Genomic DNA, 14,853 nt, shown 5'->3' with positions numbered 1-14,853 from the left:
AGCATGCAACCCCACCCCCAATTTGTAAATCAGCAGGCAGCATCCATATCTACGGAGTTAGCATTAACTCAGCCTTGCCAACAGGCATGCTGCCAAAATTGTGGCCTTACAGAGCAGAGAATTCTGGTTTTAGTTATATTATTATCCAAGCCTGGCCTTATGTTTAGGAAGAGAAAACAGCCATTTATGTAGTGCAATCTGAGAGGCAATGAAGAAGACTGCTCCATTCCTTCTTCCAGTAGTGTCCAAGTCCTTCACTGAAATTCTACAATTAGAAATTTATTCCCTTAGAAATTCTGGTCCCAACCATTAAAATGCAAATTCCTCTGGGAATGATAGCAACTTAAATCTCACCCTTCATTTCACTCACACGTTCAACATAAAATATATTGAGCACTACCCATGGTAGTGCTGGTAACTGGTAGGGAAGATAAGACATGCACACAAGTAACTATGACAAACGCAGCACCCAGGAAATCTTATGGAAAAGATGCAAAGTGATGTGGGGGTTCAGAGGAAGCAGGGATTACAGGTTATTGAGGTGCCGAGGGAGGGCCCCTGAAGGAGCTGGCATTTAAGGTATTTCTTTCAAGATTTTAAATAGGGAAAAGTAAGGAAGGACATCCTAGGCAGAAGGGACAGCTCAAGTCAAAAGACAGATAGAAGAGTAGTCTAGATTGGTATGGGTGTCACATACGTGAGTAGAGGGAGGAAGATAGAATGGGAAAGCTCAGTTAAGGTCAGATCACGGAAGACCCGGATGCTAGGCTAGGGAATTTAAACTTTATACTCTAGGTAATATGAAGCCACTGAAAGATGTGGAGTTGGGAAGTAATATGATCAGAAGAGAGCTTTGAGGAAGCTTTATCTGGCAAGTTCATGCAGGACAGACTGGAGAAGACACTAGTGGTAGGAAGGGAAGGGTGAGGGAACAGCAGCCACTATGTGCCAGGCACTGTGCTTAGCATCTCACAAGTATTATCTCATTTGATCCCAAAACAACTCTTGGAGGTAGGAGCTGAGTAAACTGAAGCACTCAGAGGTTAAGTGACTTGGCCTGGGCCACACGGTTACTGAGTTTCTGAGGCTACATTTGAACTTGGGTCTTCCCGACTCCAAATACAGCACTCTATCCCACTGTGTCTCCAGCTGTGGTGGAAGACTAATTTAGGAGTTCAGATGAGAGGAAAAGAGGGCATAAACAGGGTAATGGTAGTGGAAACAGAAAGGATGGGATGTATTTGAAAAACATTACATTTTTTTTAACAAATAAGCTTTTATTGACATTTTCTGTGTCTTCTATTGCCTAAGTACCACCAGGTACCCTTCTCCTCTCCCCTCCCAGCGAGCCATTCCATACAACAAACAGTATTTTGTGGACAGAAAAAATAGAGAGTCAGCATAACTGATGGATATATTGAGAAGGTCCAGAAATGCCTGCAGTGTGTAACGCCTGTGGATTTCGCACCCCCGCGAAAGCGCAGGGCGGGATGTCTTCTCACAGCTCCTCAGCTGAGTCCTGTTTGAGCTTCGTAACTCTGTTACACTTCTGGTTGTTCTGCGTACAGTCGCTCTTTCCATCTACATCGTTGTGTTCTTGGCTCTGCTGACTTTACTATCAGTTCGTACAGATCTCCCCATGCTCTCTGTATTCATCACCGAAATAATTTCTTACAGCACAGTAATACTTCATTACATTCGTGTGCCCCGGCTGGTTGGCATCTCCTTTGTTTCCCACTCTCAATGTCACAAAAAGTGCTTCTATTAACCATTCCGGAGTATATGGGGACTTTCTTCTTTTCAATAGCTTTCTTGGGGAAGCCCAGGAATGGAGTCTCTGGTTCAAAGGGTGTGGGCACTTTAGTCATTTTATTTGCATAATTTCAAACTGCTTTCTAAAATGGCTGCACCATTTCAAAACTCCACCAACAATGCATTGGTGTGCCTCTCTTCCCATAACTCCTCCCACACTGACTGTTGCCACTCTTTGTCATTCTTGCCAATGTGCAGTGTGCGAGGAGGCAAAACCTCAGGCTTGATTTGCATTTCTCTTATTTTTAGGGATTTGCAGCACTCTTTCATGTGGTTGTGAATACTCGGGAGTTCTCTGTTGCTCTTCTTGCTGTTTTTGCTTTTGGGGGGTTTTTGCCAGGCAATTGGGGTTAAGTGACTTGTCCAGGGTCACACAGCTGTCTGAGGCCGCATTTGAACTCAGGTCCTCCTGACTCCAGGGCCGATGCTCCATCCATTGTGCCACCTAGCTGCCCTCTACAATTCTGAGAACTGTTTTGAACAACATTTTTTCAAAAGAATAATCAACAGGACTTGACAACTGACTATATGTGAGGGGAGGAAAAAGTCCAAAATGTCTCAGAGGTTTTGAGTCTGGGAAACAGAGAATGCTAACATTATTAACAAAAGTTAGGAAAAGCTGGTTGGGGAGGTAGAAGATGAGGAGTCAGGGGTAAATATGTTCAGTTTGAGCTCCCAGTGGGATAACCAAATGGGAATGACCATAAGACAGCTGGAGATGCTAGAAGAGACTTCAGGAGATAGGCTGGCAACAGAAATTTGGGAATCAGATGCATTACAGTAAACTGCCCACTAGCTGAAGTAGGGTGAGTAGATAAAATAAAACTGACTAGGGACAGAATGTATATAGAGAAGAACGGCCAAGGATAAAATCTCTGGCAAGATCTATACTGAGCAGGCAGGAGGACCAGGATGAATAGTAAAAGAAACAGTCAGGGCTCAGAAGGGTCAGAAAAGAAGGAAAAATAGGTGACCACAGTAACACATAAACCAAGAAAGGAATCGAAAATCAGAAGGGACCTCGGGGGCTATCTAGTTCAGTATTTATCCCCTCTACAACACCAACAAATGGATATCCAGCCACAAGCATGGAAACCTCCGGTGGGAAGGAACCCTCTGCCTCCCAAGGTAGCCCATTCCACTTTTGAATAGCTCTTATTAGGAAACCTTTTGAATCCTGTCTCTATGCAACTTCTATCCATTGTTACAAGTTCTGCCTTCTGAGGAAAAGAAAAAAAAGTTTGGGGAAGGTAAAAATAGTTAACAGAGCTGGAAAGAGGACAAGGAAGAGGAGAAAACCTGGAAAATGGACACTGGATTTGGCAATTTTGGGTCACTGGTGAGAGGCAGCATGGTCTAGTGGACAGAGTGCTAGACTTGGAATCTGTATGACCTGGTCATTGGACTCTTGCTTCACATACTTACTAGCTGTGTGACCTTGGGCCTCAGTTTCTTCTTCTTTAAAATGAGGGGGTTGGACTCAACAATCTCTATTCTCCCTTCCAGCTCTGCCTCTAACATGAGATAATTTTGAAGAGACCAGTTTTCGTGAAGAGTTGGTGACAGAAGCCTGATTGCTGGAAGTTAAGTAGTGAGGGGCTGCTGGTGAGACAAGAGAAGCAGATATGTCCACTACTCTGAGAAATTCAAAGGAGATGTGATAGTAGTTCAAATAAATAGCAGGGCTTTGAAGACATTTTTTTATTTTGTTTTGTTTTTAAGGACAGAGGCTCAGGAAAGATGCCAGAAGAAAGGGAGATATTAAAAGACTCGAGAGAGAAGAGGGATAATTGATAGAATAAGCCTCCAAAAGAAGCAGGAAGGGACACAATTAAGAGAACAGGTAGGATTGGGCCTAGAAAGGAAGAGGAACAAAGAGACTGGGTGATAACACAAATTTTGAGGAAAGATTTTCTTATACTGGATGTCCTACCTTCACTTTTTTTTTTTTAGGAAAGTGAGAGTTGAGGTTTTCTGCTGAGAATGATAAAGGTAGAGTTAAGCGCTTGAGGATGGTGGACAAGACCTAAACAATGCCTGTGGATAATTATCAGTGTGAATGAGTTTTATAGTTTTTATCCTTGAGTCAGGTTATTTATTTGTGGGGAGATTGGGGACTATGGGGACACTGGGAAACTGGGAAATAGGGCATAAAAAGGGAATGCTAAAGGCTACGGAAGGCAATCTTCAAGCATTTCATAGCTCACAAGAGAGCCGCCACTGTAGTACAAGTTAGGAAAGATAGCTGGACAGGGCTAACGAAAGGGTACAGACGTTGAAGGGCATGGACTGTTAAATTTTTGTGAGTTTTTTACGCCCCACTGACTTAACCAACAAATGGTGACAGTAACAATAACTAAACCATGCTGTTTTAGATGAGAAAGTAATCAGTCTATTACTGGATTTTACAAAATGTTTTCCTCCAAAGAAGGTAAATTAAAGTCTACCGGTATTTTAGTAGGGCACTAGTCTAGGATAGTAAACAATCCTGTCATTCAAAGATGTAATAGTAACGATGCTGTTTTAGCTCTCATTCACTGAAACAACGCAATATTGGTTAGTTTTGCAAAACTTTTTTTTCCTTTTCTTTTCCTCTTTGTTACACGGAATGGCACTCTGGGGAATGGAAGGAGAAGATACACTGGGGAAATATAGATGACAAAAAACCAAAAGACATCAATAATAATTTATTCTAAAAAACACATTGAGGATAGCTAAGACAGTGAGTAGGTTTATACAGTGCTCTGGGATTCAACTGAAAATGCTTCAAAAATGGAAGGTCAAAATTATGGGGAAAATGTAATTGCATAACGCTAGAAAAACATGAAAAATTCACTTACTGGGTAATAGTTCTCTGTCGGCTGTCTCCGTGCAGCTGGGATAAGGGTAAAATAGATGACCTTTCTCTAATGGGTATGGAATCATTCTAAAGGCTAAGGAAAACAAAAGCAAAATATTTGCATTCAATGCTGGATAACTTAACCTATACTTCAGTGAAAAGCTATATGGCATTCTCAATATAAATAAAAATGAATGAATAAAGCAGTTATTAAACACTTACTATATGCAAAATACCACACTAAGTGTTAGAGAGACAGATAGAAGGGTAAAACAATCCCTACTCTCAAGAAGCTCACGTTCCAGTAGGGGAAACAACACATAGAAAAGGTTTCAGCTACAAGTCAGAAAGGTCCCAGGTCCTTAGGGTATGGCAACAAAGCAGATGTTAATGCCTTTTTTAAAAAAATGTCATTTCCACTGATAAAAATCATATCAGTTTTTGATGTTAAATCATTTGTCAGTGCAAAGGACTTTGGTGCAAGAAAAGTATTTTCCAGGTCTTTGATAACTATGGCTACATATAGCACCCGCAGGAGTACCTGCCAGGCTACATGTGCACAGGGGTTACTTTCTAAGACTGTGGCTAAGGGTACTGGGCTACAAGCATTGCTTTTCCCAAGGTTCATGGGTTCAGGGCTCTGGACTGTCTTCACCAGGATCTGAGGGGAGATAGCGCTCAAGGTTACGGTAGTGGTGGTTTTGTTTGGTTTGCCTGGTATATGCTGGTATATCCTGTTTCTCCCTCAGGGTGCCCTGAGAAAATAAGAGCTAGGGTTTTCTTTTGAGAGTAACATGGCTAAGGTAAAGAAGAGTAGAAAAGATCTGGAACAGCTTCTATGGGAAAATTATTAATGTGAATGAATATTATAATTCCCTCCTTTGAGGCAGTTACTCATTTGTGCAGAGACTGGAGACCAAGAGGACACTAGGAAACTGGGAGATAGGGAGCCATGAAGAAGGGCATAGAAAGAAAAAGCTAAAGGCTATGGAAGACAAACTTTGACTACTTCACAGTGCTCTTCCTGCTGCTTCTGTAGCACAAGTTAGTCAAGGTAGACATGTTTTACGAAACAACCATGAGGGTTCCACCAATTCCTCCAGACCTTGAAAAGCTCAACTCTATCATTTACTTACTTAGTACTTTTTATATTCCGCTTCTGCACGACCACTCTATAAAGTGGACTGGGATTATTTTCCTCACTTTGCGGGCAACGGATTTTATTCCAGAGGGACTCTTACATATAATTACTCAGGCTATGGCTGAGGGAGCACATCAAGAGAAATGCTGTTGGTCCTGGGTTCACCTTGGAGCACCCTCTAATAGTTCCCCCTAAGGAACTGGGCATAAAATGGGAACTGTTAAAAACTGCTATGGACTCCTTGTAAGGGCTTTGATTCAGTTAAGGCATTACTTTGGTCACTCCTCTGATCGCTACTGGGGAAGTATTAGCTTCTTCTCTTACAGGGTGCTGGCCATTGATAATTCTTTCATATCTTTTTTTATACTGATTTAATCTGATATTGATGCTTTTGATATCTTTCACTTACATCATTTTGTGTGTTACTGAGCACAAGAGAATAAACGATATGTCCAAAGTTGTAAATTAAGTGACAAAGTTAAGGATTCATATAACAAGATGGTTATTCATGAAAAAGTGAATGTTGTGTTATAGTGAAGTTATATGAGAGAAGAATGAAAAGAAAGTCGTATTTTACTACTTAAACTGGTTTAATTTTCTGAATGAATGCTTGTTTAAAAATAAAGCCGTAGTTTCTAGAGGCAACCATCTCAATTCATTTTGCAGCATAACAGTGACTATAAGAATTCCTACTGCTAAAAAATAGGTATCTGATTATATATCTTCACTTTCTTGTCTATTCATTACCTAACAAACCAAAAAGAAAAAAAAGCCCAGCTATGTAACTTCTTACAAAGAAAACTTTAAAACAATTAAACAACTCTGAAAAAGTTCACTAGTATAAAGTCTCCTATGCTTATCTGTTACTTTCCTACAACTTCAACATTTCAAAAATCCATAACATCTTCAATGTGGGTGCTTCCTTTACTAATGTAGACTGCTACCCTAACATATATTCATAGATAATTTCATGAACTGCTGTGGCAAAAAGAAAAAAAATCATCTTGTATCTAATCCTCTAGGGAAAAGCCTCACCAAACTGAGCTAGGCTGGCCCTCAGATGATAGACATAACTAACATCTGTCAATGATCCAGCCAGAGCTTGAGCTCTGCTGGCACTGTCTTTAAAGAGCCCAGAGTCACCTCCATGCCATGATGACACATTAGAACAGGACTCAGAGATCTCCAGTAGAGTTCCCTTCAACCACGTACTTTAAATAACGTTTGTATATTACATCACTACAGCTAGCTACATGTACTTTACTAGATACCTTAAAATTGCAGCTTCAGTCCTACCCCAAATGTGGCATCAAGATAAGTGAATTAAGCATTTCCAGCAATAAACCAAACATAATAGTATTGAGTTCACTTTGAAACTAATCTGAACAACAAAGCCTTAAGGAAGCTAACACAATCTCATTAAAGCAGACTGCTAGTGAATGCTGTGAATAAAGTCAGAGAGATTAGCTAGTAGGATTGGAAAAGAATACTTACTGCCTTCCCACGTACACTGCAACAGATTAAGGGCACCTTCTATTCGCTTCCAGTGCTGAAGATGAAAGAAAGCATAGGCAACTGCCTCACTGTCCCCCCGTTTCAGAATATGTTCTGGGGGTAATATTAAACTTTTCATTTCAAGTAAATACTGGAAGAATAACACACACAAAGACACACAAGAGAAGAAAAGAAAGTGAAGTTATCTGGATTAGACCCAAACTTCACAAAAACACAGATTTCAAAATGTTAGGAGCTTGTCTGCTATAATGAAATCTCAGGGTACTTGGGAGTGATAGACTCATGATGAAGCTGAGGATCCAGCAGAGGGGTGTGTGGTGTGTTAAATACTGATTATAAAACATGTACACAAGATTCTCAGAGTTTATGATGTTCTCATTGGCCACAATAATGACAAAAGGAATAAAGTTTCCCCAAGATTAAAAGGGAAACAGAAGCTGAAAAAGTCAGTTGACAAATAATTTCCCCATGAACACCCCTGAGAAAAGCAGAAATGAAGAAGTTAGCAACACAGTAAAGGAAAAATAATGTCAAAAATTTACAAAGCACCATGCTGGGGAGCATTACACTGAAAGAATTTTTCTTTTTTCCTCTTATTCCTGAATTTTCAAGAAGGAGAACTAGAATTAATAGAGTTGCCAAACTTCATTCTGAAATCCATCTTTTATTCTAACATAAAAACCCTGCTTTACCATCAAAACCACTATTAACAGCAGAGCAATAATGGCTAATGCATTCATCAATCACATTGAAATGAAGATGGAAACTAAAATGTCCACTTGAACATATGTTATCTTTACTATCCATGATAATACTATTCAATACTATTTAGCTCGCCGATCTAGCTTTTCTCCACTCAGGGCTCAGGATACTCTCTTCTCTCACTGAAATGGGCTCAGAAGACTCTCATTGGTTATAAGCAAGCTGATACTAAATTATGAGTCATAATAGCCAAACCACACTAACTTGTTATAAAATGCAAGGGAAAAAGTTCCTACTTGCAGATGTGTTGCATAAGAAGCATATTCTTTCACTTCAAATCAACAGTGTAGTTCCCATGGTTTTTTTACAGGCCAAAGTAAAAAGAACAGAAATGTAAGAGAGAAGTTTGTAAAACTGAGATTCTATAGTCCTGTAATATATTTTAGTTGCAACACTTTCAAAAATTTTAAAAGGAGACCGTTAGGTCTTGCATTCTAAATGTTTCTAATACATGCACCTAAATACATGCACTTCGATCGTCCAAATATACATAAAATGAATTTTTTCCAGTGTGTTTATGAAATTCTCCTCTTAGATAATGACTAAGCTTAATCCCCACCTTTAATCACTTTTGCTCTTGATGTTTCTGACTCTCTCCTCAAAGTGTAAGAATGCAGCCTGCTCATCAATTTATTTCAGCAGATGTCACAAACCATGAGATTATTTACTAATCCAGTTTGGGGACTTAACATTTCCCATTCAGTTTCTTAAAGGAATGCAGCAGAGGTTGTGCCCTGGTCAAGCAAAGCCCATTTGCTGCCTGGCTGGGTTCTCTCCTTTAGTGCCTTGGGCCTATACTTGGGAGGGTAATATTCTTTCTAATCCCCTTTAATCCTCTTCCATTTTTTTTAAACATAGTAAAAGATCACTCACACCAGGCGGCTGTGGGAAAACTGGCTCAAATATCTGACCTCTGACATGACTCCTTATGCTCTCTGGGCTGAATATGTCACAAGTGCTCTAAGTGCTTCAATAGGAAGCGAGAGAGAGAGCGCGTGTGCGCGCTCGCGCGCGCACACACACACACACACACACACACTGCTGCAAGCACAGGAAAGTCTCTATCTGAAAATTACAAGTATTTAATTTCTTAATTTTGAGACCTACTTAACATATAGGAATTTTCCATCAAAGCTCATCTTAGATTTCACAAATAGCAGCTCATATGGAACTGTAAAAATATTGCAATTATTTTATATTTACACTCCTAAAGATTTTGGTTTACTATTAACTAAAATCTTGGATTCCAAATGTTGTACACAGCTACAGAGAACATTGCTAGGCACTCAACTTGAACCAAGGCATTAGGATAACTTTTGTCTTATAAGAGCAAATAATTTGAAGATTCACAATAAATATTTTCTCAACTCAATAATTTGCTGTTTAATAATTCAGGCAATAAAGATACTCAAACATGTGTGACTTTTTTCTTTTGTCTAGACTTGCAGTTTCATAGATGTAGGGAAATCCCAGGAAGGAAATTCCCTCCAGCAGCTTTTCTACAACTTACAAGTTTGTAAAGTTACTTGGCCAGTTGGTGTTGGGGGGTAGGACTTGAATCCTGGTCTTCCTGACTCAAACGATCTACAACCTCACACATGTCTGTCTACGCACACATGTGCAAACTTATAGGACATGTTTGTGAGAAAATAAGTCCATGCTGTTTCTTAGGAAAATAAATCTGCAATTTTTTTATTTTAAAATTCTCCCTTGTAATAATTTATTTACATAATACCAAATTTTGCCTAATGATTCAAGTTAAAATATTCTATACATTTATCCCACAGGAACAATTCATGTTATTCTCAGTTTTAAAAAATGTTGATCTAAACTTTAAGAAAAATTCTCCATTTAATGAAAATGTCTATAATAAAAGGGGATGATGGGTTACTTCATTCCATCTCTTACCCAACTTCAACTTGTACATTTCATCAAATCAAAGGCACAATGCTAGGCACTAGGGATACAAAGACAAAAAGGAAACAGCCCCAGCCGTTAAAAAGCCTATATGCTATTGAGAGAATATGAAACATACACAAGTTATTAAAAACACGGTACCAAAATACAATTTTAAAAGGTAGGAAACATTAACAAGTAGGGATATATGCTTTGAAAGAAGCTAGGCATTCTAAGAGCAGGAGGTAAAGGTCCTGTTCAGAAATCGCTAAGAGACCAGCATGATGAGACCACAGACTTCTTTGAAGGATGGAACATGAAATCAGTTGGGAAGAGTCTGTGGCAGTAAGATAGAGGGGGTTTCAACGTCCTAGATTTTTGAATAGGAGAAAGATCTATGTTTTAGGATGATCAATCTGCAACAATGTAGAAATGATTTTGAAAGGGGAGAGAAGATAAGCCAGGTGAACAACTGTATTGTGATGATCAAGACAAGATTTGGAATTACAGATTTCCTTGAGTATTGTGACCATGTTTTTTGTATCTTGCTCCAACACCTAATATACTCTTCCACACATGGTACCCACTCTATTTGTTGGCTGACTCAAACTAACACACATAGGTGAAGACTTTAGGACTCTCTACTAAAGTATTTTTCCAATGTTTCATCATGACATGGAGGTGATCCTAGACTCCTGAAGGTTACCCCAGAAGGGCAGAAGCTCTGGCAAGTCCTACCAAGCCAGAAAGCCTTCAAGTACAGGCCTGGTGATGGATTACATTTCTATTGTTGGAGAACCAACCTCATTATATGCAGAGGTGTAGCACTTGGAGTTTGGTAACCTGGTAATGAACTTTTCTGGCCACAGAACCACGGACTAGCCACTAAAGCAGAGAGGCTACTGTGATGTTACTGATATAGTACTCACACTAATGAAATCAAAGATCCCTAAAGTACATGTAAGAATATTTTCCACTATGTGTGCAAAATAGAAGGCCATTTCTTCATCATGGCATAGTAGAAAGAATGCTGGATTTGAAGAGGACCTGAATTCAAATCCTGACTCTATCAATAATTGTGTGACCTTCAGCAAGTTATCTAAGCTCTCTGGGTCTCTATTTCCTCTACTATAAAATGAGAGGATCAGACTAGATGCTTCTAAGATTCCTTCCAATTTTCAATCTATAACTGTAAGATTTAAATGTTCATTTTGTTAATTTGTTTTAAATAAATATGCATAAGGAAGAGTAAAAGCTCAATTAAAAACTAAGAAATAAGTACAAATCAAATATGCCATTGTATTTGCTTTATATTAAACTGGGATTATATGCCATCCGGAAAAGGAAAATATAAGAATATTTTTAAACAAGGTAACAAAGTGAAAAGCTGAGCTAAACAAAATCGGATCTTTTAAAGTGATGGGTCAATTGAGCTTCTCCAAAATTAGACAGGCTGTCCTAGTAACCTGTTTCCTAATCAATCCCCCTACAATGTTTCAAGTAAATCCCACTAAATTCACCTATCTTATGTTATCTGTAGAACTCTTGAGCTCGGAAGACCTTCACTATTAACTTGGAATCTATTCCATGCATGCTAGAAGTTTCCAGAAGCAAGGCTGAGTTACATTATATATCTGTAAGACAGTAAATAACTACTAGAATCTACCCACTTGTATTGGTCACATAGAAAATTAGAACAACAGCTACTTTGGACATTAGGGTTAAAATAACATAGTGATACAGTGCTCTGGTGATTACCTTATAATAAACCTCTAAATAATACCTATTGTTATACTCAAACTAACTCTGTTGTGCTTTGATCTTTATAATTTATTTTAAAGATCACCTTATATCTACCCCCAACTCTATAAATCTTACGATGGTCTTTAGCCAAATGCAATAAAATTCTGACCTGAAGTAATGATAATGCTCCATAATCTTCTTCCTTGTAAAAGCAGAGGTTAAAGACAAATCTGTCTGAGAGCATCTGAAATTAAGTTGCTTTGCTCTTGATCAGTCATGCACACAAATGCCAATTTCTCTCTGCAATTATCATTCTCAGTGCACATTCTATGAGACTGGACAAGCGAGCTGAATACAGAGAGCCATGTGGCTCTGTATAAGGAACAGCTGCTACACATACCCTCAACAGCCTCAAGACACAGGGGATATGATCCTATACTGAAGGAGTGGCAAAGGCAGGCATCCTCCATTCAATATGTATGCCTAATGTTTTAACTGCCTTCACTGTTTGGATAACAGGCACACTCCAATGGCCAGAAGTAGGTACCACTGGCACGGGTCAGCATCTGTAACCACCTCACCTTTCTTATCACTCCTTCTGTTCTACTCATGATCTCACCTTATCCCCCCTCTGTAACTTTGGTCATGTGCCACTGTAGGATAGGATTCTGGACTAGTGAAGCAGTACCTTGATAGTCCCCTCATTGCTAAAAGAACAGTCTACAATCAGGGGTATACAATGTCCTGAAGGTTTCAAAGTGCTCCAGACTAACCAGAATAGACTTTATATTCTATATATTTACTTATTTTTTTTAAAAATCCCTTTGCAACTATAAAAGCCCCAGGCAAAGTCAGCTTTCTTGCCAGCACCAGACTAAAAGCAGCTTTATTATTAAACAAGAAATTCTAAAAAAAAAAAAAAAAAAAAAAAAAAAAAAAAACGCTAACGAAAAAATGTAGTCCTGAACACGTACTCAAAATATGGAGATTTTCAGAACTAGTCCTCTCTCTTTTGAAAAATCTGTTTTACTGTTGTATGTAATGTGTATATACACATTGCCTCCCATACTAGAATGCAAGCTCCTTGAGGACAGGGGCCGTTTTTGCTTTTGCTTTGTATTTCCACTAATTAGCACCGTGCCACCGAACATTATAAACATTAAAAGCTTGTCAACTGTTCATGGCATTCATGCTGCAAGACACAAACAAGCTTTCCTCAGAGTGTCAGACAGGGTTTAAACTAGTTAATTCCCATCTGTCTTGGGCCCTTCACCTTGGATCTTCACTGTTCTCAATAGAAGAATGCCTGAGTTTCATATATTCCTGGCTAAAAGCACAAAAATAGCATTTATGGGGAAACAGGACTGTTCAGACAAGAAAAAGAGATAACAGGATGAGTGTGCCAATGAGGAGACAGCCGCAAACTCCAGAGCTGTGTCAGTTCATATAACAGTCAGTGACAATCAATACTGGTAACATAAAAATGGGAAAACTTTCAATGAAATTTCTAGTTGAAGGATCTTTGCCTGCCTGAAACAAGACTCTGTTTTTATAGAGAGCGCGGAGGAACCCTGGAAACCATTTTTTTCTTAATCTTTTGTGAGTCATGGATCCCTCTGGCAGTCTGGTGAAGCCTATGGGCTACTTCTCAGAAGAATGATTTTTAAATGCATAGAATTCCTAAGATTACAAAGGGAAATAATTATAATGAAATACAGTTACCAAAGTATTTTTAAAGACAAAGTTCACAGACTGTGGATCTAGTCTAATCCCTATTTTTTATAAATGAGGAAACTGAGGCCTAGGAAGGTAACAAGGTACTTCTGAAAGATGCCAGCCTTATTTCTCTGGAGGTCTTATGATTTAACATCGTGGTTGATAATTCCATTCTAATCAAATGCACACATGAAGGACAACTAAAAATACTAATGATATTTAAAAAAATCTTATATTCAAAACTTGGAGAAAAGAAACTTATAGCTAGCAACAAGGAACAAGAAATAAGTAAATAAGATCATAAGTGATATTCTGGAATTTTCTTTTCCAAAGATATTTGAGAACATGATAGACATCCATATGTACAGAACTAACTAAATAATGCTAGCCTGAAAGCAGGCAAATGAGTTAATCAAAGTATAAAAGGTTCTCCCAATCTGCCTGGACATAAAATATGCAGCAGCTCTAGTGGTAACACATACGAAAGTTGCATAACCAAATAAAAAACTTGCTGACATAAACAGAGTATACAAACCCCAAATGAAGACCACAGGGTTATCATAACTGTTGGGTACTGACAATTACTCAGAAGAATCAAAGGTCTGTACAAGCAATCAATATTAATGAAATACCTAAAAGTAAATGCATAGCCTGGAGAAATTTATGTGATCTTTCTCCATTGCACTTCTAATAGTTTCCAGCTTTAACAAATTGCACAGCTCTAGACCTACAGTCATTCCTGTTGGAACTATATGGAAAGCTGCCAACAGACATTCTCTGCTAAATCAACTTTATCCTTTGTCATTTTATTGTTATGTTTCATATGATAATTTATGCCAAATTTGCATAAGAAATTTGTAAGAAGAAATGAAAAGGTTTTTTAAAATGTTGAAAATGTCATTGTTCATTAGGTTAAAGAAGTTATCATGACCCTCAATAGAGGTTTGAGAAGGAAACCCCCCCAAAGTCCTTTATGTTTGCTTGGCCCGAGCTGAGAGTTTGGAATATAGACCACGACAGGGGAAAAAAAAAGAGAGAGAGAAGTCTGAACATACTTCATCAACGTATGACTGTAGCAAAAACAGACAGCCGCAAATTCCAGAGCTGTGTCAGTTCATATAACATTAATGTTATTTAAGTGGGACACTGTCCAGGTTGTTGGGACTCAGAGTTTCTCAGAAGTACCTTAATGACTGCTCTGTTTGATAGAGTTCAGTTTAAGGATTCCACCCTTTTAAAATAATGTCATTTTGCAGCACAATTCAACTTTCAACTGAGTATAATAATAAAAGTTGGGTCATCACCTCATCTATTATTCAAAGAAATCCCATCTTCCCATCAGGTTAAAAAGTATAAGTTGTTTTGTTTTTAATAAATTACCAATGAAAACTAATTTTTAAGTAAAAAAATTAAAACATGGCCCATTATT

The 14,853-nt window shown here is 38.5% G+C and overlaps 1 protein-coding gene across 3 annotated transcripts in view; it reads right to left on the bottom strand.

Annotated features, from left to right (window-relative positions):
- Positions 1-14,853, bottom strand: part of ST7L (suppression of tumorigenicity 7 like) — an 83,977-nt gene that overhangs the window by 33,722 nt on the left and 35,402 nt on the right. For all 3 annotated transcript variants that reach the window (XM_036767201.1, XM_036767202.1, XM_036767203.1), the window contains exons 12-13: positions 7,287-7,437; positions 4,653-4,745 (exon numbers count right to left, since the gene is read on the bottom strand). In XM_036767201.1, the coding sequence (XP_036623096.1) occupies positions 4,653-4,745; positions 7,287-7,437 (244 nt within the window). The remainder of the gene's footprint in view (positions 1-4,652; positions 4,746-7,286; positions 7,438-14,853) is intronic.

Source organism: Trichosurus vulpecula, chromosome 7, assembly GCF_011100635.1.
Source record: "Trichosurus vulpecula isolate mTriVul1 chromosome 7, mTriVul1.pri, whole genome shotgun sequence".
Lineage (NCBI taxonomy): Eukaryota > Metazoa > Chordata > Mammalia > Diprotodontia > Phalangeridae > Trichosurus > Trichosurus vulpecula.
Note: the sequence above shows the minus strand (reverse complement) of the source record. Positions and strands in the feature narration are given on the sequence as shown.